The sequence below is a fragment of the Callorhinus ursinus genome, unplaced genomic scaffold (genome assembly GCF_003265705.2).
Source record: "Callorhinus ursinus isolate GAN/ISIS: 27379988/994484 unplaced genomic scaffold, GSC_fseal_2.0 scaffold57, whole genome shotgun sequence".
NCBI lineage: Eukaryota > Metazoa > Chordata > Mammalia > Carnivora > Otariidae > Callorhinus > Callorhinus ursinus.
In genome coordinates, this window is record NW_027397119.1 from 6,220,297 (window position 1) to 6,244,731 (window position 24,435).

General features: G+C 46.5%; 2 protein-coding genes across 6 annotated transcripts; both read right to left on the bottom strand.

Annotated features, from left to right (window-relative positions):
• Nucleotides 1–386: 386 nt before the first annotated feature.
• Nucleotides 387–15,252, bottom strand: ADIPOR1 (adiponectin receptor 1). Of its 3 annotated transcripts, none has more exons than XM_025855029.2 (8): nt 15,096–15,252; nt 8,141–8,375; nt 6,525–6,641; nt 5,285–5,456; nt 4,662–4,848; nt 3,217–3,404; nt 1,598–1,791; nt 387–1,270 (listed from the first exon to the last, which is right to left on the bottom strand). In XM_025855029.2, the coding sequence occupies exons 2-8, from the start codon at nt 8,279–8,281 to the stop codon at nt 1,142–1,144; spliced, it is 1,128 nt and encodes a 375-aa protein (XP_025710814.1). In that variant the 5' UTR covers nt 8,282–8,375; nt 15,096–15,252; the 3' UTR covers nt 387–1,141. The 3 variants fall into 3 exon arrangements, with proteins under 3 accessions (XP_025710814.1, XP_025710813.1, XP_073740701.1); XM_025855028.2 differs by lacking the exon at nt 15,096–15,252 and adding an exon at nt 14,669–15,043; XM_073884600.1 differs by lacking the exon at nt 15,096–15,252 and adding an exon at nt 11,372–11,389.
• A 3,231-nt stretch (nt 15,253–18,483) lies between these two features.
• On the bottom strand, nt 18,484–23,709 carry CYB5R1 (cytochrome b5 reductase 1). Of its 3 annotated transcripts, XR_012375801.1 has the most exons (10): nt 23,558–23,709; nt 23,098–23,247; nt 22,920–22,992; nt 22,350–22,456; nt 21,981–22,110; nt 21,197–21,280; nt 20,203–20,288; nt 19,653–19,752; nt 19,079–19,304; nt 18,484–18,583 (listed from the first exon to the last, which is right to left on the bottom strand). XR_012375801.1 is itself a non-coding variant. In XM_025855030.2 (9 exons), the coding sequence occupies exons 1-9, from the start codon at nt 23,570–23,572 to the stop codon at nt 19,132–19,134; spliced, it is 918 nt and encodes a 305-aa protein (XP_025710815.1). In that variant the 5' UTR covers nt 23,573–23,708; the 3' UTR covers nt 18,484–19,131. The 3 variants fall into 3 exon arrangements, 2 of the variants coding, with proteins under 2 accessions (XP_025710815.1, XP_025710816.1); XM_025855030.2 differs by having other exon boundaries at nt 18,484–19,304; nt 23,558–23,708; XM_025855031.2 differs by lacking the exons at nt 22,350–22,456; nt 22,920–22,992 and having other exon boundaries at nt 18,484–19,304.
• Between the last annotated feature and the right edge of the window lie 726 nt (nt 23,710–24,435).

The window sequence follows — 24,435 nt, forward strand, 5'->3', positions numbered from 1 at the left end:
GTTGAGCACAATTCGCAAAGGCCCAGAAAAGCATGGAATAACCTCTTGATGAGACAACCTTAAGCCAGGCAGCTTTAAAAGAACTAAACTCTAAAGTAATATGTAGTAGAGCTTTGATCACAGGGATATATTCCCAACACCTTCGAGAATCTTCTATTTAACACCACTATGGTAAACCAAACTCTCTAGTACAGTGTCTGTGTGTTAAGTAGAGAAAAATAAAGCTGTATCGAGGAGCAGATGCTAGGAATTCAATTAGGCTCATTCACTGGCCTGCATATGCCAGCCTGTCAATGACTGTGATTCAAATTTGTATCTCAGCAGAATCTAAAACTATGTTACCGGTTTTAATCCTTTGGAGTTGTGTACAAATAGTTGAGACCACACGTTAAATCCTTCAATGCCAAGTGTCTTCTGTACTTTCTTTTATTATCATCATAGTCTTTGCATCAAGATACATAGCAATGATAGCAAGTTTCTTTTTAAAGCTTAGTATTAAATATTAAATATCTTTCCCCATTTTAATTTTACATTACTCTGCCAAGAAAAAAAAAATTAAAAGTCAAGTTACTTGAAGCCTGGACACACTTCCATGATTAGCCGGGCTATGTAGAAGTTGGTGGCTTTGTTCTTCCTGCTGTAAAAGCAGATCCAGGCCCGAGAAAGATGGGGCCAGGTTCTAATTGTTTTTGAAAAGTGTGCTACAAAAATGGATGGCCTGTTATAAGCCAGGTTACAAAGTAAGGATGGGGGTAAGGGAGGGATATTTTCCTCCAGAAACAGAATTTCTGAAGAGTCCCAGTCCATAATTTTTTTCCCCAAAATGGTTGGAGGAGGGGTCAAATCTCAACATGAGCTTCGAAGTACTGTCTCTGTGAGGGGACGGTAGTTGCCTTGCCATCGAGGGGGGCTGCTGAGGAGGAGCATGGCTAGACTGGGCCATCCCCGCCCTTCTCAGCTAGGGAAATGGAAAGTTTATTGCCCAGTGGGTGTGAAAGTGGGCTGAAGCTTGGTTGGTACTGAATTCTCTAAGAGGTTTCTTCTAGAAACAGACAACTCAGACTCTTCCTCTCACGTCAACAAAGAAGTTATTTTTAAAAGCACTTGGGAAGTTCCTCCGCCACCGCTCAGGTGGGAAGGCTCAGAGAAGGGAGTCATCAGTACAGCCACCCTCTAGGCCGTAACGGAATTCTTGAAGGTTGGAGACCCCGTAGAAGTGGACGAAGGCTGCGGCCACCACCAGGACATGGAAAATCTGATGAGACTGGAACTGTAGGAGTGACAAGAGACGGGCCGTTAGGAGGGCGGCAAGGAGAGATTAGAACTAAGTAACAAGCATTTGCTTCTTCTAGTTTCTCCTTAAGATTTTTTTTACATCATGAAAATGATGTATTTGTTGTAGAAAATTTTTTATCAATCTTGTCAGAGATACACCAAAATGTTAATACCGGTTATCCCCCTGCCATTTCTCCTTACGTATATATAGGTACCCTGAAACACTACAGGATCCCTATGTCTCTTACCGCCTTGTACTTAAGCCTTTAACTTTGGCTGGTCACTCACCATCAAAGGCCCTGCTGGAAGAGTCATTTCTTACCCATATGTCAAATTTCCCAGGAAAGAAGCGTTCAGGAATTCGAGCAGCATAAAGGCCAGCTCCGGTGATGTACATCACAGCCATGAGGAAGAACCAGCCCATCTGGCCCACTGTGGTGGCCTTGACAAAGCCCTCAGCGATAGTAAAGTGCATGGTGGGCACAACACCACTCAAGCCAAGTCCCAGGAACACTCCTGAACAAAGCAGACATAAGATCGTCAAGCAAGGAAACGGTTACCACATGGCAGGCAGCCCTTACTCCAGAATTCAGAGGTTTATTGTGACAATTAGCTATCTTCTGGTGAAGAGGACATGTTTAGGAAACTGAACCACAAGACGAGTAACAGTCAGCAGACATTTCTTCAACATCCAGAATGGGAAGAAGGCTGTGTCAGTGCTATTACCTTTTAAGGAGCACCAAGAACAAACATCTGACATTCTTTATTATTTGTTAAGAAATGTGAAGCCTTGGCCAAAAGGCTCTGTCAAAACCCTCTCACAGCTGACTGGGATAAGGAACCTAAATGGCAAGGCTTCAGCTGAGTGGCTTCCAAGTCAGAGAGGAGTTGGGCAGGTTTTCCATTAAGATCATAGAAGACTTAAGTATCGGGACTCTGACCTCCTGAGTAGACAGACATACCCAGATTAGAAGCTGTCAAGCTGCAGGGACACACAAGTAAGATAAGAGGAAGGGAAGAATGGGTATTTGTCTCAACATCACTACACTACACATAACTGGGGGGCAGGGCCGATCTTCTGCATTTCTTTTTTTTTTAAAAAGATTTTATTTATTTGACAGAGACACGAGAGAGTGAACACAAGCAGGGGGAGTGGGAGAGGGAGAAGTGGCTTCCCGCGGAGCAGGGAGCCCGATGCGGGGCTCGATCCCAGGACCCTGGGATCATGACCTGAGCCGAAGGCAGACACTTAACGACTGAGCCACCCAGGCACCCCTGATCTGCATTTTTGTAGATGCCCTTGTTAAAGCATAATGCTTGGCACACGGTTGGTGCTTGATGAATATTTAATTCTTTTAACTGAAGGTTTAAGACACAGCACATAAGAAGAAGTCCAAAGGGCCTGAAAACTAGTGGTAACTAATGTGTTGCTGCAAAAATAAAGCTTAAAAGGAGAGTCCAGATGAGACAACACAAAGATGTTTATGCTTGTAGCTGCTACAATAGTTGTGACCAGTGTTGATGCTCAAGGTGTTTGTTTTTTTAATTCACCAAACCAAGCCTTCCATTCCCTTAGGAAAAATAACTCCAGGTGTTTTAATTTTAACCCCTTGGTTTGAGTGCCTGGTTTAGACCAGTCACTAAAATGATGGTGCTCTGTATATTTTTTTAACTTTCTCAAATCAAATTTAAGAGCAGTCATTTCTATACTTGCAGCAAATTGACCAGCTTGGTAGTTATCTGTCCTGCTAGCACACCACTGAAATACTATGAAACATTGGGGAGAATTGAACTTTGAAAATTCATGGCGCTTTCCAAGTTCTAAACACAAATCAAGGCTTGGATGGGGTCCCCCAACTGCAAACCTTAGGGCCCAGGGTTGAGCCTATTAGGCTCAAGGCCCAAATATGTGTGAAGTTTACACTATGTCTTCCTACCCACCTGCTCTTGTCTGCCGGTGCTTAGGAGTGGCAAACCGGTCCCACTGTGCCACAATGATGGCAGAAATGCCCAGGACGCAGACGATGGAGAGGTAGATGAGCCGTGGCTGTGGGGAGCAGTAGAAGGAGTAATAGAGCCAGGGGACAAAGCTCCCCATAATCAGTAGAGCAATCCCTGAATAATCTAGTCTAAAAGAGAGCCATAAAAATGAAATAAATCAGTGGGAGAAATGAAGAAATCCTATGGCTTGTTGAACTTGTTCTTTCAGTTCACCTGCTCCAAGCTTTGAACATCTCCACCCAGCCTCCCCTCATTTCCCATACAATTTATCCTATATCCTGGATCAAAAACCCACCAAGTCAAGCACATCTATTTTGCAGTGGAAGTTTCTTTTCTTTTTTTTTTTCTCTTTTCTTTTTTTTATTATGTTATGTTAATCACCATACATTACATCATTAGTTTTTGATGTAGTGTTCCATGATTCATTATTTGCATGTAACACCCCGTGCTCCATGCAGAACGTGCCCTCTTTAATACCCAGCACCAGGCTAACCCACCCCCCACCCCCTTTCCCTCTAGAACCCTCAGTTTGTTTTTCAGAGTCCATTGTCTCTCATGGTTCATCTTGCAGTGGAAAAGTTTCTTAAGAATCCTGCATCACAGGACTTCACCCCTTCCCTTAGTTATGAGCAGCCAAATCTCCCCCTAGTGGAAACTTCAACTTAGGAGTTCTGTCACTATCCAGCTGATTCCCAGCTTCCCATTCATGAAGGGCTCTGAATGTTCTTCAGTTCTAACCTGAGTTCCCAAAACAAAACCCCTGAATTGGGAGTATTCTTAAGAGGTACTGTTCTGATTTAGTTGACTTTTTTAATGATAAAAATGTATTCCTGGTATTATGGGAAAAACAAAATAACCTGCCGCCATTACCACCAAAACCAACAACAACAACAAGCAAATAAACAGAACTCTGGGCACAGAGTTGGGGAATCTGAAAAGCATTAGATAATGGACATCTGGGGCTTCCAGCAGTGCATGGGCAGCAAAGATAAGTTTAACTGGACGGGTGGGTAGGAGCATTAGCAGAACGAAGCAGGAATACTTTACCACGCCCTGCTGTGGCTCTGGCCAACAGGAAGGTAAGATAGTACTGGGTACTTGCGCTCCAAGAGCAGCCCACTGGTACCCCAAATTTCACAAAGGTTAGTACCATACAGGTAAAATCCATCTGTTGAGGAGGCTGCAGTGCATTTTCTCATGAGGGATTTAAGAGAAGAGCTTCACCGCCCTATTATACCCACAAAATAGAAAGCCCTTCCTCTGGGACATCAGGGAACCTTTAGGAGTCATTGGAGTTTCCAGTACCCAGTCAGCCCTCAAATCACATCCCCACAAGATGTGACAGTAGTGTGTGGTCTTTCCGTACTGATGTTCTTTCAACTCACTTGGAAAAAGTCCGAGAGACTTTCTCTGAATGACAATAGACGGTGTGAAAGAGCCAGGAGAAGCTGAGGCAGAGCACTGCACCCAAAAAGAACATCCCAAAAACCACCTTCTCCTGTAGAGGGGCCATGAAGTACATATTTGGTCTGAGCATGGTCAAGATTCCCAAAAAGAGAAACAGCACAAAACCTATAGGAGGGAAAAGAAAAAAAAAAGCCTAAGGGAAAGGACAGTACATGCACTTTGACAGTTGATGGTGTTAAATCAGCACTAAAACAACGGGGTTCAGCTGTGGGAACTGCAGTCTAAAATTTCAGGAGAAAATGGCACCAGTCACAGAAATTCAGACTAAAAGAGCACTTTTTGAAATGCTGGCATTTTGTTTGGACAGCGGGAATTCATGAAATAGAAGCAACTGCCTCCACTGAGGACAGTTCTGCCAGGGTTCCAATTTCTTCTCCTGGTTCTAGGCCTTCCTCCTCTAGTCTCAAAGATCAGTGATCAAGGATCAATCAGTCAGAACAACTTTGTTCTTTTCCTTCCCATGGGCAAAGGCTATATAATCCCTCCCTTGGCATTTAAGGAGACAAAAACATTGGATTTCTTCCCCACCCAAATCACTCACCAAGCAGATGGGTCCAGATGTTGCCAGTTTCTGTATGGATGCGGAAAATGCTCTTGAAGCAAGCCCGGAAGGAGGGCATAGGTGGTCTATGGCCATGTAGCAAGTAGTCATTGTCCTTCAGCCAGTCAGGGAGTACGTCATATGGGATGACCCTCCAGCGTCCCTCCCAGACCTGGAATATATATACTGTAAGAAGGGCCCTAAAGAATGCTAGTTTCCCCAAGGACAAGGATTGAAGGACAGCCAGTCCAGGAGAATGTCAACCAGGCTTCGGCTGGTAGGTAATAGGGAACCAGCCTGGACCTACAGATGTCCAAGGCACAGTATGAATGAGGCCATTGCAGTACTGTATATCTTGACCAATTTTTGCTAATGCCTTTGTTCTTGTGTCATGTTAGTTTATCGGGATATGCTTTAGATAACTGTATCTCAATCTTGAAAAAAATATGGCAGGACTTTCTTTAAGCTACTTGAAATTTCACAATTAAGTAAAAATAGTGAATGAAAACAAAGAAATAGAAATTATATATAATGGTTTTAAAAACATACATTTTATCGCTCCTTTGCCCCTCTAATCCAGGAGATTCTAGCTGACCCCTGCTCAATCCCTTCCCCCCAGTAGATTCCAAGTCCTTCCTAGGTTGGGACTATGTCTTTTTAGAGCAGGGGTTGTTAACCCAGGACACACGGACAATGGATAGAATCCAGGGAGGGATGGAAATTTGGATGGGAAAAAAATGATCTTTTATTTTCACTCACCTCTACCTGAAAGCTAACACTCCCCTCAATTATAAATGTGAGCAACAAAGCACAGTAGTGCTGGAACCTGTGACTGTCACCCATAGAAATCCGATATTTTCATACACTAGTTTTGCAGATATCAAAATATTGTTACGCTTCACTGCTTAGAAATGATAAATTTTAATAAAATACATTATCACTTGTCATTAATGCATATCCAATGTGTTCATAAAAGGAGCCCACATGAAAACTTCAGAACTTTAAAAATTAAAAAATTCTAACAACTGCCAAAGGGATCCATAGCAAAAAAAGCTAAGAACTTCTGTTTTAGGATATATTGTGAGCACTGCCTAACACAGTAGGTAGTAAAAATGTAACTAGGCTTCCCCTTGATTTACTTCATCTTGAGCAAAAACAAACCCACAGGCAGGAGTAAAAGTTCTTCAATCCAATGCGTGTTTGCTGCCCTTCATCCAGGACAGAAGCTACTGGGCTGTACCTTGTACACAAACTCCTCCATCTTTTCCATGGCATGGTGGGCCTGCAGGGGAAGTGTCAGTACCCGCACCTCCTCCTCCTCTTCCTGGGGCAATGGGCATGCTTGCTCTTCTTCAGCCTACAGGGACAAAAAAATACACAAAAACCAATCCTAAGAGCCATCTCATACACTGGGCTAGTCCAGATCAGAAAGATCCAAAGAAACCTGAACTCAACATTTCCTGCCTGGCCTCTCTCCTACCCATAGGACCTTGTGGCTTTCTCTCCAAAAGCATGATAGTTAATGAGTTTATAACACTGTAGCTCAAGCTTGATTAATTGCAAATGCTGGAGTGAGAGCTCAATTCAGCACACAGGAGGCGGACTGGTGGGGGCTGACTCGAAAGGGATACGGGACTGCCACACCAGTTCTAAATGTTCTTTAAGTTTGGATGGCCCCTCCTTACCTATCGGACAGTGGTTCTCAACTGTCACCAATTTCCCAAATCTCTCTCTATTCTAGACCACTAAATCTTCAAAACAATGGAAGAGACAGAGTCTCAGAGATTCCCTTAACAATTTAAATCTGTTCATAGCTCCCTGTTCACTGACTCTGAGGATTGTATCATGACTGAAACTTTGTATTCCTTGCAGCTCCCAAGAGTCTCAGGGCCTCCAAACTGGTTCTGTAGAAAGCAGCAGATTCCTACAGGATAGGACAGAGTCCTGTCCCCCAAGGAGCTTTGACACAAAGTGTGCACACAGGAGAGCACTTCCCTATCAAGAAGCGAGACTTTTCTCTCAGTCCCAAGGCTCCAAACCATGGAGATGGAGAGCTGGGAGGTTCAGCTCCTTCTCTTTCGCTCTCCTGTGGATGGTCCCTGGGGAAACAAATGGTTCCTCTTAAATTGTGTGGTACAGATTCCTGCTTGCCTACCCCCATATCCATTCTCTCTCTCTCTCTTCCTCAGTAACAAAGTCCTTGGTTTTATTCAGGGTGAGAACATTACTGTAATTTTACTCAGGCCCAATGAAGAGATGACATTGCCTACCTTCCACTGCAGCCGAATATAACTATGTAACTAAGTTCTGGCCTGTGGGATGTAAATGGAAGTGTTGCGAGATACTTCCAGAAAGGGTGGGCCCTTCTCCTCTTTCCCCTTCCTCATCTTCTGGTGGCTGGTAAGGGGGTGTGATGGAGGATCAAGACAGAGGCCTGACAATCGTGGAGCCCTGTTACCAGCCTGGGATGGGTTACTTCTAGAATTCTTTTACATGAAACACACTGTCTTCTGTCTTGTCAAAACTGTAGGGATTTTTGTTTGTTATATGGAGCCAAACCTAATCCTAACTGATGCTTCATTCATTCACACGCATTTACTAATTACTTACTGGACTTCAGGCCTTGTGTTAAGTCCTGGGGTTATAAAGATGAGTGAACTTGCAAAAGCTTACAGTGGAAAAAGGATACAAATAAATAAGACACATATAATACAGTATGATAAGGACTGGATGGAGATATTCCCAGGGTGCTATGGTCCCTCCTTTGGGGAGAGGTGAGATCTTAAAAAAATGGACACTGACACAGGCCTAATGAGAGATTCTGATTAAGGCAATGGCTCCGGGAAGACAACTTACTTTGGTTGGGTTGGCAGTTACCCGTTTGCCCTTCTCTTCTAGCAGGGGTCCCAGTTCAGCCAGCTCCACCGTGTCCGTTTCCCTGTTACTGGCAGGAGCCCCATTGCCCTGTGCCACCACAGATCCTTTGTGAGAAGACATCTGGCTGGTACCTCAATACCCTGCAGCTTCAGCTTGGAGAAAGGTTGGGGTCTCTCAGCCCCAGGGGGCAGAGATCTCCCTGTGATGGTAAACACTAAAAGCAAACACAAACATGAAGGGTATTGACAAGTGATTCCTCTTACGGTTTCATTTCCATGAGTCAACACTGCATAAGACACAGCTAATCAACTCACACCCTACCTCCAATTCTAAAGTCTAGGCAATTGCTAAATTAAAATCTATTCCTTGTTCTCCCTCTTTAATGTTAGTCTTGACTTGGAATTTTACTAATCTTACAGATAAGGTTGAAAATATAACATCTGGTTGCTTGTCTTCAAAGGATCTGTGGTAATTATACCAAACTGTCACCACAGAAAACCAGCTACTCACCCTCAACCCCTTCCCACAGGTGTGGAGCCCATTCAGTGAGAAGAGTCTAGCCTACCATTCTCAAAGCTATTCTGCCCAAGAAAGGCTTGGCTCTGAGAATGAGGAGCAAAAATAGGAGGCCAACCCCTGGCTGTAATTACAGTTGACCCTTCAACAAGACAGGTTTGAACTGCAAGGGTCCACCTATATGCAGATTTTCTTCAAGATATATGTACATATATGTACAGTACTGTAAATATATTTTCTCTTCCTTATGATTTTCTTAATAAGTTTCTTTTTTCTAGCTTACTTTATTGTAAGAATATAGTATGTAATACATGTAACATACAAAATATGTGTTAATCAACTGTTTATGTTATTGGTAAGAAGACTTCTGGTCAACTAGTAGGCTATTAGTTAATTTCTGGGAAGTCCAAAGTTACACGTGGACTTTCAACTGTGCGGGAGTCAGTGCCCCTAACCTCCGTGTTGTTCAAGGGTCAACTATATTTCAAGACCACCCAAGCTTTAAATAAATTAAATGCCAACTGAACTTGGGTGGGCTTTTTCTACAAATGATCTCACAAGTGTGCCTCATATGCAGAAGGAACTTGGTTGTGAGCTAGACGGTTAATTTCTCTGCAATGCCTACTAATTCTACTGTAGGATTATAGCCTGGGTCTGACACTTGGATAACAAGCTTTCATCATAATCTCTCCTTAAAGCAAGCAATAACTTACCTGGGAGCAGGAAGTTGAAGACAAGGAGGCAGCCCCAGCCTTGCCCTTTGCCAAACACATACCAAACAACCAGCTCAGTAAGGGCTTGTCCCAACCACCACAGCTCATAATCTAAGCCCCACTCAAATTAGTTTTTCAGAAACTAGAGACAGGTACACAAATCCTTAAGGAAAACCAGAGAAACCTAGAATTCAGTTTTCTAGGAAAAACTTCTAATACTTGAGGTTTTCCTGAGTTGGACTTCAGGCAGTGGTCTTTCAATCAAGCCTCAGGGAGATGAAAATGATATTGAGAAGAGAGGGAAAGTGTCCAAAGATGCTCACCACCTTGTATATGACTAGCCCCCCTCCCCCAACAAAGGAGTTTATTACTCATAGCAACAGTAATGACCAGAATATTAGCATTTTTATGCACTGGCTCTATGAACCCAATGACCACAGGGCAATGCAAAAAGGATCAAGCAGCACCTGCCCAGGGCGTGGGCTGCATTACCAAAGAGGAAATTTAAACTTAGGGAACCCAAACCTCTTATAATAGGCAGTAACCAGGACTGCTCATGAGAGAGACACTGTATCTATCCCCCACCGCTGTTCACTACACAAACATCTTTGATATCTTATACCAGTTCTCTTTTTATCCAAGACTAATTACAATTTCTTCTCAGGGATTATAATTGGATATAAGTAGTCAGATGAGGGCAGGCCTTAAATTTCAAAAGTCGTGCTATGTTCAACTCACAAGCACAGCTGAAAGCAATAGGCAAATCTAGTTCAAGAGAGCAAACGGTAACTCACTGCACAGCAGACCTTTATATGGTGTCAACACATAGACAGTTCTTCTTCCTTCAAATGTGCAAGATTCTGACAAGACAGAGGCCAGCCCACAGCCAAAGCCAACAATTGAGCCTAAGGAGAACAGGAAACTGGAGGCCCCTGAAAACCTCAGGAAATAGACAATCCCCTTAAGAAACACTGGGAAATCTTTTTCAATGGGTTGACCACAAAACGTATTTCCTTAGAGTGAAGTACTCCTGAATATAAACAGCTTTACCAAGAAATATTCTATACGAAAGAAAAGAAAAATAAAAAGCTTTGGGCACTTTGGACAAGTCTGAATAGGGGGCATGCACTTAGCTCAGAACACTGCTGCTGGGGCAAAAAACAAAAAACAAAAAAACTCAGGTTCTGTGATATGTACCCTTGATTTTGGTCAGAACCCATCTTTCAAAATGAATGAATGAAGGGAGCAGCATTCTAGTCGGCAAGCATATGACTTATCAGCTTCTTGTCACTAGCTAAGGGTTTATGCACTTTTTCTTGTGCTTGTGGGGCTTCCTCTTTTCCCCAGAGTAAGCCAATATATTCACAGAATATTTAACAAATATATTTAGCACTAGCACCCTAAGGCATTCTAAGGTACTGTGCAAAATACACAGCTGAACAAGTGTCTTCAAAGGAGCCTATCATCAGATGGCATGAGGTCACCTGTGATATGTACAAAGTCAGTGATATAATTTCACCGTTTCAGGAGGGCAGCGGAGGCAGAGAACACATAGCCTAGAATGGCCACATACTAAATTCAGTTATTTCGAATGCTGTGAAACTATTTTACTAGAGGCAATGAGAATAATATAGATAAACTTTAAGTTGGACAGTTAGGGTCAGAGATCAAACGCAGAATCCAGCTTGGTATTCTTACTAATTTCCTCATTTGAATTGCAAAGTTTTTACGCCCTCAAGTCTAGTGTTCTTCTAGGATGATCTCTGTCTCTTGGCCAACATGTCTTTTCCCTTTCAGTCCAAATCACTCTGTTAATTCTTCTGATGCCCTCCAGCTCCTCTATCACTAGCTCCTACACCTCTGCTCAGCATTATCTTCTAGGCCCAGAGTCACTAAACCTAACAGACATCCCACTTAACTCACAAACCAGCCATCAGCTACAACTCATCATACAAGATATGGCATCATGTAAAGTACATACAATGGAGGTCAATGGAGATCATGTCATCATAGTGAGCAAAGTCCATTGTCCAGTTTGGTCTTCTAAACTGTAGCAACACAGAGACAGGAAAGGGAGAGATAGGGATCGGAGGTCTGGCAAGAGAGAAGCAAATAATACTAGGACCTGGAAATATAACTTCTTACAGGGTGACCATTCCCCAAACAACTGGGAATTATTACAAGCGTTTTTGTCTTTATTATATAAAACCAGCATAAACCGCTATGGTATTAAGACCGGTTCTGGGAGCACTCAGGAGGGCCGAGTATACTTGAACTTTCTGCCAGCTCTCTATGCCCTTAGTATTTCAGAGGAAAACACATTTCCCCTCAAACTCACCACACCCAATATAACAAATCAGAACTGGGCCAAACTCCACTGAGTGCATTTTTTATGGGATTTCTTCAAAACAAGCTAATAAAAATCTTTACCACTAAGCTTTCCAACTGGATAAACCTATGATATTAGAGAATAACGCTGTGGAGGCAGGGAGGTGTTTGTGTTCCTATAAATAAGATAATCCTGTGCCACACTTGGGAAAGAACTGATTCTTAATCACCGGCCAGTTAGCCAGAGAGTTTACTTCCCTCACAGTTTCTGGAGATATTTATTTTGAGAACCAGTTCCCAAGTTTTCCAAGTAAATCCTTCCCTGGAGTCAAAGGCATAAATCTTCCTCTGTGAATTTTTAATCTGGAGTTTCTGGACCCTTAAGAGATTCTGTGGGTAGGCATGGGTAGGCTCGATCTATGTCTGCCTGACTCTGTTGTTCCAAAGCATGATTATTTTAGCAGTAAAGTCAGAGAACACAGACATCTTCTCTACCTATGCTCTGTTAGGGCGTGTGGTTTCGTAGCACTGCTGGGGAAAGTGAGTCAAGGCAAAGAACTAGGTTTGAAAATTACCAAACTGCAGCAGTGAGGTCTTAGCTTTCTCACTTGATGCTGGGTGTCACCAATGTAAGTGTCTAAAGTGGAGAATCACACTCTAACTTCCCTTGTAGCTCTTCTCCCGCTATCCCAACAGAAGACTTTTTGATCCCACAGACTGATTAGCTTTCCAAATGCCATGACCAAAAAATAAATAAATAAATAAATAAATAATAAAAAATTAAAAAAAAAAAACACAGGCTGATGAAGGAGTTTCATGCCAGTCCCTGTTTTTAATATTTGGCTTTCATATATATGGTTAATACACTTAATACATTAGAGCACTCACTTTACACTGTGTACATCAGAAGCCCCAATCTAGGTGCAATACCTAAAAGCCAATCAGTTGGAACTTGTTTGCCTACAGGGCACTTTCCAGGATTGTTTCCATTGAAGATAGTTATAAACTTTATGAACATTAACCACGCCCCCAACATTTCTGAGAAGGAAAAGGGAATTAACTTTGAGCATAGTGAGAGGAACAAAGTTTGGTGGGCGATATTAGAGACGAATGGAAGTTAAGGACAAATGTAATGACTTTGATAAGTACCAGTACCAGAAAAAACAACAGCATAATTAATAAAGCTTCTGGGTTTAAATGTGACTGTTTAGTTCACCAGTGCAATCACACGGAGATGGGCCAGGATAATACAGCAAGAGTTTTTTTTTTTCTTTTTAAGAGTTTATTTGAGAGCACGCGCACGAGCAGGGGGAGGGGCAGGAGAAGCAGACTCCCTCCTGAGCCGGGAGCCCGACGCCCCCAGGGCTCTATCTCAGGACCCTGAGATCATGACCTGAGTCAAAGGCAGCCGCTTAACCAACCGAGCCACCCAGGCGCCCCTACAAGAGTGCTAAAGAGTTCAGTTTGGCTTTATATTATAGGGGTCAACTGAAATTTCCTAGGGAAATAGAGAACAAACTTAACTGGCCTAGAGAGAAACACAAATTCTATTCTTTATCCATCTGACAATACCTATTGATTGTGCCTACAGAGATAAGGCAAAGGAGAATTAGAGGCATGACGAGTTGCTGGCTTCTATTTTAAGAGGGGGCAATAACTTTTTCTACTAACATCACTACAAGGCTAAATGTCATTAAGTGGAGGAATTCAGAAGAAAAGCTCAATTTTAGTTGGAATGACCAGGAAAGGTTTTGCGGAAGACCTTAAGGAAGTATCTTGATAGATAAAGTGGAAATAGTGGCCATTCCAGAAGTGCACCTGGTATGACCAAGGCACGCTTGAAAGAACACAGTCCCCAGGGCAGTGAATAATCCACTTTTCCATAAGATAAAATGAGACCAGACTTACTGAAGATAGCCTAAAAGCCTATTTAAGGTGGTATCCTTCATCCATTAGCAATGCTGAGCCTAGTGATTCTTTCCTACTTGCAGGCAAAGTGGTCATTTATTTTTTTAAATCCCTTGGGAATCATGTAATTTCTTGGCCATTGAGAACAGAAGGCTCTCACATTCTATTCTGCAATTAGGTATGGTTTTGTGGAGGTCTACCGGAAGATGGACCCTCACAGGTAACACACCACAGTTTTTCAGATTGATTCCCCAAGCACCAACCACCACCACTGTATGGGAACACAGAAGTTACTCCATAATAAATTTTAGTGGGTGCAAGCTGGAAACTGCTAGCCTAACACTGCAATCTATTTAGCACCGCACAGTCTAAATTCCTGGTACTGTAGATACTACAAAATATCAGCAACAGCCGTTGCCCTGTAACAGGTGACCTAACCCCATCAAGAGAGAAAGACAGTGAACAACCCCACTATGACTTCACTTCAGAAAAGAACCAGATTATTATGGTGTTAATTAATATCAGCAGCCTATATATTCCCTGCTGTGTTTTCTAGCTTGTCTTCTAAATACTTGGGGGAAACAGTATGGTTAATCTACTAAAGTAGTATGTAGGCCTCTTATTGCTCCTGACACCTGAAATTGTGGAAACTGAAATTCGCCTCGTCAGTTTCCCGGTAGCATGAGAAGCACTAGAAACTGAGGGAAAGCATATTATCTATTTTATTTTCTTAAAAGCCAAAGACTTGAAGACCCAAAATCTCACACATAAGATGGCATACATCAATGTGAGATTTCTAAGGGAATAAAATTCCATTTTCCTCCCAGTTTCGATTTTGCTCGCGTTCCAGCTTTTAGGGTTACCTTAAATAAAGGTAAATTGTCCACTAATCTCCCTTTCTCCCCCCAGTCGAGGTGGGCACACTGTCGCGGTTTGATCTGCCAAAAACTTGTCGTCGAGGACCCCTTGGGGTTGCCCCGTCACCAAAGGCTGAGAGAGGCGCTTCTGCGACCCAGGCCCGCACCCCCCACTCCCCACTTGCCTCGCGCAGCGGCCTGGGGACCCGGCTTAGCTCTGGCCTGGCCCGTCCCGATACGATCCCCGGGCCGGGATCCCGACGTCTCAACTCCCCGGCGGGGCTGGGAAGACTCAGCACTCAACACGGCGGTTAGCAGCCCGGGGGGGAAAAGCCGAGGGCGAGCAGCCCACCCGCCCTTAAATTGTTGGTGGAGGCCGCCTCCGAGGCGGCGCGCAGTGGGAGGGGCCGGAAATGTTTACAACCCCGACCGCGGAGCAGCCCGGAGGCGCTGCCCGCTCCGGTTGGGGGGTCTTGAGACCCTCGCGGTGTCTGGGCGGGTCAGCCCCACGGGCTGTCCCCGCCTCAGGCCTGGGCCGAGGCTCCCGGGGGTCCTAGCGCTGCGGCCGATCCCCGCCCACCCGCTCGCCGCGGCAGCCCGGGGGAAACTTACGGCCGGCGGGCGGGCTCTGCTTGGGGCCGCGGTCCCCCGCGCTACATCCCGCGGCGCTGGAGGCGGCCTACGGCCGAGCGGCCCCGGTTCTTCAGCGCCCTCCCCGCGCCGGAAGGGGCGCGCGACCACACGGCGTCACCTCCGCGGCCGCGTCACCTCCTCTCGGGCTCTCCCTCCCCCTACTTGCCAGGCATTCCTCCCGCAGTCCCAATCACAGGCCGGGTCCCCTCGGGCACGCCTACCGAGCGCGGGGTACCGCCCCCTCTGGCCCGGTCCCGCCCCCTCCGCGGCAGGCACCGCCCTCGAGGTCCGGTTTCCCGCGGCAGGCCCCGCCCCCTGGCTCGGCTCCAATGGTAAACTCCGCCTCTCCAGACCCGGCGAGGACCGCACCCCCAAGTTACTAATTGGTGTGCGTGATGGAGAAGGAATTTCTGGGAATTAGACCGAACCCAGCGAAGGAATGCCGAATTCCCTAGCATGCACCTTGTCCTCTAAATTGGTAAACTCTCTCCACTTTATTACCAACGCCAGTGGTTTTATCTCCGAAACACTTAATTTCTTCTTCAATCTCATGGTCCCTCTCTCCCCTCCACGAATGTTTCTTTCTTTCTCTTTTTTTAAGATTTTATTTATTTATTTGACAGAGGGAGAGATAGAGATAGAGAACGAGATTGAGAGAGCACAATCGGGGGAGTGGCAGGCAGAGGGAGAAGCAGGTTTCTCCTGGGAGCAAGGAGCCCTATGCGGGGTTCCATCCCAGGACACTGGGATCAATGACCCCAGCTGAAGGCAGACGCTTAACCACTTGAGTCACCCAGGCGTCCCTCTACGAATGTTTCTTCAAGTGCCTACCATGTGCAAGGCACTGGGCTAGACTTTAGTTTTGACTCCTGTTATTTCTCTTCAGAAACAGCAGGATTGTTTCTAACTAGTCTTGCTTGAGAGAACTCTCTGCTCCAGCTCCCTGCTCCTACATTGCAGCCAGAATGGTGGCCCTGGAGTGCATGTCAGGGAGACTATTGGGCGGTGCCGCCCTCAGATGAATCACAAAACACAGAAACTTTGAGGAACTGACAATTTTCTCAGTTCTCCCAAGGACAGTACAGAGCTAGTGCTATTCTAGATGCTGAGAGAGAAGGCAATTTATTATAATCTTACATGGACGCCTCGGGGCAATGGGATTAATTCTTTTGGTGCTGGTTAAAAGCATGGGCTCAGGAGTCACATAGAACCAAGTTTCCAACCCTGGCCAGCCTATGATCTTGAGCATGTACTGATCAAGAGAATGATCTCATCTGAAAGATGGGAATAAAATAGTGGTGATTTCAGGGGCGCCTGGCTGGCTCAGTCGTGGAGCACTCGACTCTTGATCTCTGGTTTGTGAGTTCGAGCCCATGTTGGGTATAGAGATTACTTTAAAAAAATAAAATCTTGAAAAAAAAAGTGCTATTTCACTGAATCTTTGTCAGGATTAAATGAGATAATTTATGCAGGCTTTTAGTGTGATGCCTGGAAAATGGTGAATGCTTCATAAAAGTTCACTATTACGAATTGCCCACTGTACAAAACCCTCAGAAATTTCACTGTCCACAGGATTGAGCTTTAAGTTTCTTTACTGAGACATTACAAAGGCCTTTATCAGCTGGCTCTCACCTACTTTCAGGACTCACCTTGCTCTACTTTCCCTCCAGCATTTGGGCCTCACTGAACTTCTGCTAGTTCTCCAAATATGGACATCTCTTTCATTCCTCCAGGCTTTTGCAAATGCTGATTCTTCTGCGGGATTGCTCTTCCTCCCATTCTCGCTGCAAGATCCAAGCAATTGACAAGGCCCAGTTCTGAGTCTGGCTTTGGAATGAGACAATGCTAGGTTCACATTCTGGCTCTGCCAGCCACTGACCAACTGTATGACCTTTGGTAAAATCTTAATCATAGACTCACAGGATTATCATAAGGATTAAATAATACAGATGAGTATTTAGCACAGCACCTATTACATGGCTAACTCAAAAATGTTATTCTCTTTCTCCTACTCTGGATCTTTTCCAAACTCTTCCCATCTGTACTTTGTATCTCTACTATACTATTAATCACACTGTACACTGTGTTATAATTGTTTATTATTTGTCTGTCTTACTCTAGACCAAGTCTTTTGGGGGGGGTTAAGACCAATATTGGTCAGAATCGTATCCTTGGGAACTAGCACAGTGCTTGGCAGGTGACAGGTCCTTAATAAATGTTTGTATGTTGAGTGAATGAGGCAGAAACCCATGTAAGACAAGGAACAGTGAGCTCTTGTGTGGGAATTTCTCCTTGTTGGGCTGCTTCACTATTTGAGCCTAACAATCCAATGCAAGATCTTTTTGTTTTTTTTATTTTTTTTTAAAGATTTTATTTATTCATTTGACAGAAACACAGCGAGAGGGAACACAAGCAGAGAGAGTAGGAGAGGGAGAAGCAGGCTCCCCGCTGAGCAGGGAGCCCGATGTGGGGCTCGATCCCAGAACCCTGGGATCACGACCTGAGCCGAAGGCAGACACTTAACAACTGAGCCACCCAGGCGCCCCAAAATCTTTCTTTTTGGAGGTGAGGTGGCCAAGTGTGTCTCACAGAGCACAGTGGCATACACATCCCAACTGATCAAGAAATGTTTGATGGAATACTAGTAACAGTATTTATTGATGACTCTGCTGTATGGAGGGGTGAATTCTGCAGGTCCCACAAGCCTTTCTTTTGGGGCCCCAGGGAAAGCAACACATAGTTCCATGCAGAGAAGCAATGTTGACCTTCCTCCTAAGATTGATTCACTGTTCTGTCCCAATGGGACTAGCAAAGATCTGAGGAAGCTGCCCTAGTCCAACCCTGGGAGAAGGCAGTGAATTCCCATAGCAGAGGTGAAGGGCAGTCAGGATAGATGGGCCTGGGGGAGGCCAACTCTCTCCAGGCACCAACAAGTCTGGCTGGGGCTGGTGGTGATATCAGGTTACTATTTAAAGGAGAAAGTTTCTCTTCCAAACAGAAAGACAATACTTTAGTTTGTTTGCCAGGTACCCTGAAGTAGAAGTACGGTGAAGGAAAGGCCAAGAGAAGGCAGGGAAAGACTGGCCAAACCAAGGGACCACTGTGATCATACCTGGGTTCAAAAAGCATCCCCTCCAACTTGTGTTCCCCTCCCCCACCCTTAAAAGCCTCCGGGGAGAAGGTGAGCTTCTGGCTCTGCTGAGGCAGCTGTTAAGTGATCCCTGAGTTTGGTGGCAGGTCGTATTTCAGCACATGGCCCTAGCACTCAAAGGTTCTCTGGAAGGCCTGGGAGAAATTCTGTGCTGGGAAATGCTTCCTCCCAGGATTCCCAGGCGCAAAAAGCCTTAGAAACAAACACAACAACCCCTTAGGTATAACACAGGGGCCTGAGCCCCATTTATTTGCATAGCCAGAGGTTTCTGCCACAAGCAGCTGTCTTCGATTGTGGGTAGCCATCTCCTTCCAGCCTGGGCAGGGGCAGGGAGAGACAGACACACACAAACATATTTCAGATTCCCTTCTCTGAGGTCTAAAGAAATCATTTTCTCCTTTCCTGCAATCTCTATGAGACTACGTCTGTAAGGCTGCTCAACTTGGGCTCACACATGCAGAATCTGCTTGGGTTAAGCACCAAATATTAAGTAAAACACATGACACAGATTGTTCCTTTCATCACAGGCACCCAGTGTGATGCTATCAGGGAACTAGCTAGTCTCAGAACAAATGTACACGCTTCCTTCTTTCTGACCCGTGGAAGAAATTGCTCCACGGGCCTGACCTGGACCTTCTATCACAGGGAGATCTGGGGGGCCCCTTCCAGGAACTACTCAGCCCTGGCCCTCTTCCATGGCTACAAGGATGCTGTTCCTGCAGGTATCATCCAGATTTCGGCTCCAGAGTAAGACAAGAAGGCTGATACTGTCAGGAAAGGAATCTAGAGCTTATAGCATTTGAGTACTGACTGAGGACAATTGCAGGGAACAGGACCAGGAAACAGGACCATGGAGCAAGATGCTCAGTAGGTGAATCGCATCTTTTGTGAGTAGCCTAGTTTGTCCAAGTTGGGATGGCAGGCCAGCTGCACCATTGGGGGTGGTCCACAGAGCAGTAGCAGAGCGTCGTCCCCTGGGGCGGGCAGGTGCTCCCGGATCATGTCGGCCGTCACAAAGCCCTTGCTGTAGGCCCAACCTGAAGTACAGAGGAGAGGAGAGACCAGACACTCCGACTCATGCTGGCAAGGGGGTCGGGTACCATAAGGTGGGGAGGGGTGAGTCCTGGGTAAAGCCTCTTGAGAAAGGATCAAGTTGTAACAGTAGCTAGGTGGGTATACTCAGCCTGCTTCCGGTTCACAGCCATCCCTCCCCGCCCAACGAAAACAGGAACCAGAAGGAAAGGCCCAGGAGAGGCACTAAGTCTGTGCACTCACACTTTTGAGTTTGGCTGTGTTGGAGGGTTGGTTTCACTGAAATCAGAACCCTCCCCCCCCCAGCGGGGAGAAGGCCCTGATTTGCGGATGTCCAGAAATGGGGCACATACCTTCTGGGGGGTGATCCAGAGTGAACCAAAGTTTAAAGCGACTCGGATATCGGGCTTGCAGCTCCTCCAGGTCCTCCCGCAAGATTATGTCCTTTTCAGTCTGAAAGGGGAAGCCAAGTCTTTAGGAACCTCCTCAGGCACGCGTAAAAGAAGTTCTCTGCCATAATGACTTTCCAACCAGGATGGAAATAGAAAGCTAAAGTTCTAGTGAAGAAGCAAGACGTTTAGAGAGGTAGCATGAGGGAAGTAGCCCTTATTTACACAGTATGAGGGAATAAAGATGGAATATTTAACAAAGGAAATCCAAGGAGCAGCTTTCTACACTTAGAACTAGGTTCCTTACATGTTTTCTTTTCATTTTCCCTTGGGGGGCCAGGGAAGGATTTGGCTCAATGCTCCGTCCTCCTTGTGGCAGGAGAGGGTCCTCTCCCTTGCAGGGGGGGACCTTGGGCAGAGGCCACAATGGGCACTGGACCAGCCATGCCTGCTGGGGCCACACCTCTCAGCCTCCACAACTTTGAAGACCGAGGCCTGACAAAAGTAAACCAACCTGGTTGGCAAAAAGCAGGGAGCACTGGGTTGGATCTTCAGGGTCTTTCAGGATGGCCCGGATCAGCTGTAGCATCGGGGTGATTCCTGCAAACAGAGAGCTCCTGATGAGATAGGATGGCCACAGCGCCTCCCCTGTCCCCGCGCCTTAGCTGATCAACCTTTCATCTTCATTCTACTCCTTTACCACTCCTCTCCACCTTCCTTTAGTACCCTAACCATTTGTCCTCCTGTGTGGCCTGCAGCACTGACATTCTGGGACAGAGATGCCCTTGATCTCACACTCAACTTCGTATCTGGCAGGCGAATTGTGGTCATGCTCACTATTCACATAAGATCATACTGTTGAAATCCTTCTAAGGAACCAATCTCAGGCTCTTCCTCTGAAGGTCTACTGGAGGCTAGGACTCAAATGGCACAGATGAGTACCTAGTGATTCAATGATGAAGGTTCAGGAACGCTGGACTTGTGGGTTGAGAACATGTGCTTTGGAACTGGACAGAGCTAGATACTAATTCTGTCTCTGGCCATTACTATTTAACCCTGTGGAGACCACTCGACCTCTCTGAACCTCCACTGTTTTCATCTGTAAAAGGGGAAGACTAATACCTACTTCATAGATATGCATGCATGTAAAGTGACTAGCATCATGTCTAATACAGAAACATCCAATGTTTGTTCACTTTCTTCCTTCTTGACTTCCCTATTTCTAGCTGCTTCTCTATTCACACCTAAAGATTATTAGATTCATTCCACTGGAGGTCTTAGGAGAGCCCACATGATTTATTTCTCTCACTCTATTAGTTAAAAAAATTTTTTTTTCTTTCTACCTGATTATGATTTGTTTTTCAGATACTAGGGAGTTCTAGGCATTGCCAGGAATCCACTGATTAACAGCTTGGCTATGATTACCAAACCTTCTGAGAGTCACTTGGGTGTTTTCATGGCAATAATCAACAATGGTGGGAGAGGAGGGCCCCTCAAGTGACATACACCTGTTCCGCCGGCAATCATCCCCAGTTTCTTCGCCACTTGGGGTTCTGGTGGAGATTTTTTATTGGGCTGAATGCTAAAATTCCCTGAAAAGTCAAGTGAAGAGAGGGGTGGAAGAAAAAAGTCAACACCAGGAAATAAGAAAACAAATACAGAACTGAAAATGTGTCCCAGGCCAGTTTAGCAGCTGCTATGCAATCAGATCCCGGAGCTTGGGTGGAGGTTTGAGTTGAGCAGCCCTGACAATACACTTGAGGGACAATGGGGCCTGGACTATCTGTCCCATATCATTAAGTACCAGTCAGTTTAGGGCTACACAGTGAGTCATTCGCTGCCTCTGGCACAGGGTCACTCCCTGGTGAGGGCGACAGGCATGAAGCCAGGTGTGAATCTGTTTTCTCAAGTGGCAAAGCGCAACTCCGGAGGCTTGCTAATGCACACAGCTGTTCCCATGGGCAGGGATGAAAGAAAGCTATCTCTGGCTATTTGAACCGCTCAGCCAGAGAAGCGAATCTCGGAGGGAGGACAACAGAGACATGGGTTTGCTTTAGGCATGTCTACAGCAGTCATGGCTGGTGAATTCTAGTGGATAGGGAACGGACCCCTGTGGCAAATGGAGCTGAGAAATATGCCTCTCTATCATATCAGTGCTATGTTTAAAGGAAGGGCAGCTCTGGGTCTTCCCCATGTGCACATATACATGCATGTGCACAGCCACACTGGGCCAAGACGACTATGGGCACTGAAGAAGTGGGAGACAGGCTTAGGAAGGAGAGAGGCCATTACCTTTCCCGGTGTAAGTGAGCAACCCGCTGGGCCCTCGAAACTCCACCACATCCCCAATCTTCAGGCTATTCAGGTACTGAGACATCTTCCCTCCCTCGGGAAATTTGGGGTGCACACCCTTCTGGTAGACCTGGTAAAACAGAACAGAACATACTTTATTTGGAATGTCACTGACTTCTGAGCCGCCTGCTGAGCGGTCCTCCCTGAAGCTGGGGCAGGAATTACGCATGTGCCATCATCCCCAGTCCGAGTTCTTTCTTCATATGCCCAAAGGACATGTGTCTCCTGCTATCAAACAATTCTTGGAAGTTTACACATCCCACAAAGAGAAGGATAAGGTGCTCCTGGGGCTCCTTCCTACCCCCTTACCTTGATGACAAGATCCACGTAGCCTTGGTCCTCGTCACTGGTGACAGGAGTGTATGGCCTGATGACCAGGCTGCCATCAATCCGGGCAGAGAGGTAGACATGTTTGCCTGGGGACCGCGTGGAGAGCTACATAAGGGCTGCTTGTGGACAAGCGGCATTCCTGTTACCTTTCGAAATACTCAAGGAATTTTGAGAGAACAAGGATGTCTTGCTTCCTAGCATGGTTCCAGTGAGCTACCAGGCAGGGAGGAGCCCTTTGGGCCACAAGTTGTATCCTTCATAAGCCCCCCATTGGAGAAACTCATCAATTACTACCAGGACTTTAGCAGTGGCAGGTGATCTGAGGGTCCACCAATGAGAACAAAATTAGTGTTTGCTTGGGGGGAGGTACAAACAAATCCTGCAGGGAGGAGGAAGAACCGGTGAGTGTGAAGGATGTCTGGGGGCACAGAAGCCACACCCTGGAGTGGTCCAGGGGTCAGTGGTACCTCATGGATCCAGAGCTGGGTAGGGAGGGGAATCACCCTCTTCGGATACCCGAGAAAGGAGCCCACTGCACACTTTCCTTACCCACAGGCAGCCCCAGAATGTGGTGGGCGGTGGGCAGGGCAAAGCGGAATCTCTTGGTGTTGTGGCTCACAGTCTGGAGGATGGACGACACACACGTTTCACCAGGCCAGTCTGGTGCTGCAAAGTCTCTTTGGTGGATGGTCCCCCCTCTACCCAGACTCCTTCCTCCACAACTTACCGTCTTGTCTAGCAGTCGCAGCAGGTACTTCTCATTGGGGTCCAGGAGAGTGACCTTTGGCCGGCGGGACCTCCGAATCAAGTAGGAGCCCAGAGCCAGGCCGAGCAGAGTCAGCAGCCCCACCCCCAGGGAGGCCAGAAGGACTGGGCTCTGTGGGTAGAGGAGGCAGCGTGACCATCATGCTGGGGAAGAGCCCGGGGAGTGGGCGGTGACTGTCCCGTACGACCAGCCGCCCCAGGGATGGCGATCCCGAGCTCCAGCGCGAGAGCCTGTCAGGGCCAGAAGGGAAACCTGAGCAGGGTCCCGAGCCCCACTCTGCGGTACCGGGACCCCGGCATCCAGACCAGGTGCAGCGCCCTACGGGGCGGGGTCGGCGGCGAGAGCCCCTGGTCCGGAGCGGAGTGTCCAGAACCAGATGGGACGTAGTCCCCTGGTGCAGGGCATAGAGCAAGGGTCTCACCGGCTGGAGGCCCATGACCGCGCACCTCTTCCTCCGCGGCCAGGCCCGCGGACAGATCCCACAATGCGCCGCGGAGAGGGCAGGAGGAGGGGCCTGGTGAGGGCGGGGCTGGCGGGCGGAGCGGCTCTGCCCCCCACCCCTTCGTCCCAGACTTGGTGGCCAGGGGGCTCAGGAGCCCCTGGACTAATCCAAGATCTTTTAAGGCCGCAGCTCCCCTCCTCCTCCCCCTCCCTAGCCTTCCGTCCCTGCCACTTCGATCTGATCACCCCGAACAAGTTGGGAGTCCCGTCAAATGTAGAACCACACCAAGGTGGGTGGGGACTGGGAATCTGAGTCTGCGAACGCTAAAACAGAAAGCTGTCTGGCACTGAACCAGAGACGGGCCCACAGTTGAGCAGGAAAGGCTGAAATTACCTTAGTTTCCCGACAGAATGAATTGCAACAAAATTGGAACAGTCTGGCGGGGGCTCCTTCAGGAATGAGCAGTGTGGCATGGCAACTTCGTTTCCTGGTCCCACATGAGGTTCTGCTTATAAGCGCCAGGCCATCGGGGCCACTCAGTAGCTTCTTTTGGGTCCAAATCCAGCTTCTTGTCCTCATCTGAGTTCTCCTTATCCTCAGGGTCAAAGACCTGGGCTTTGGAGGCTGACTGTACTAAATAGGAATCTCGCCTCTAGCACGGACTGGCTCTGTGACCCTTCTTAACTTCTCTGTGACTCCTCATTTATAAGTGGGTATATACTATCATCTGTCTAGTCCACAGGTTTGTTGTGAGGTTTAAATGAGATATGTAATGTGCCTAGTGTACTACCTGTTAGAGCAAAATACTTGACAGATGATGTCAGCTACTATAATGGCTCAGAAGATAGCACTGATAG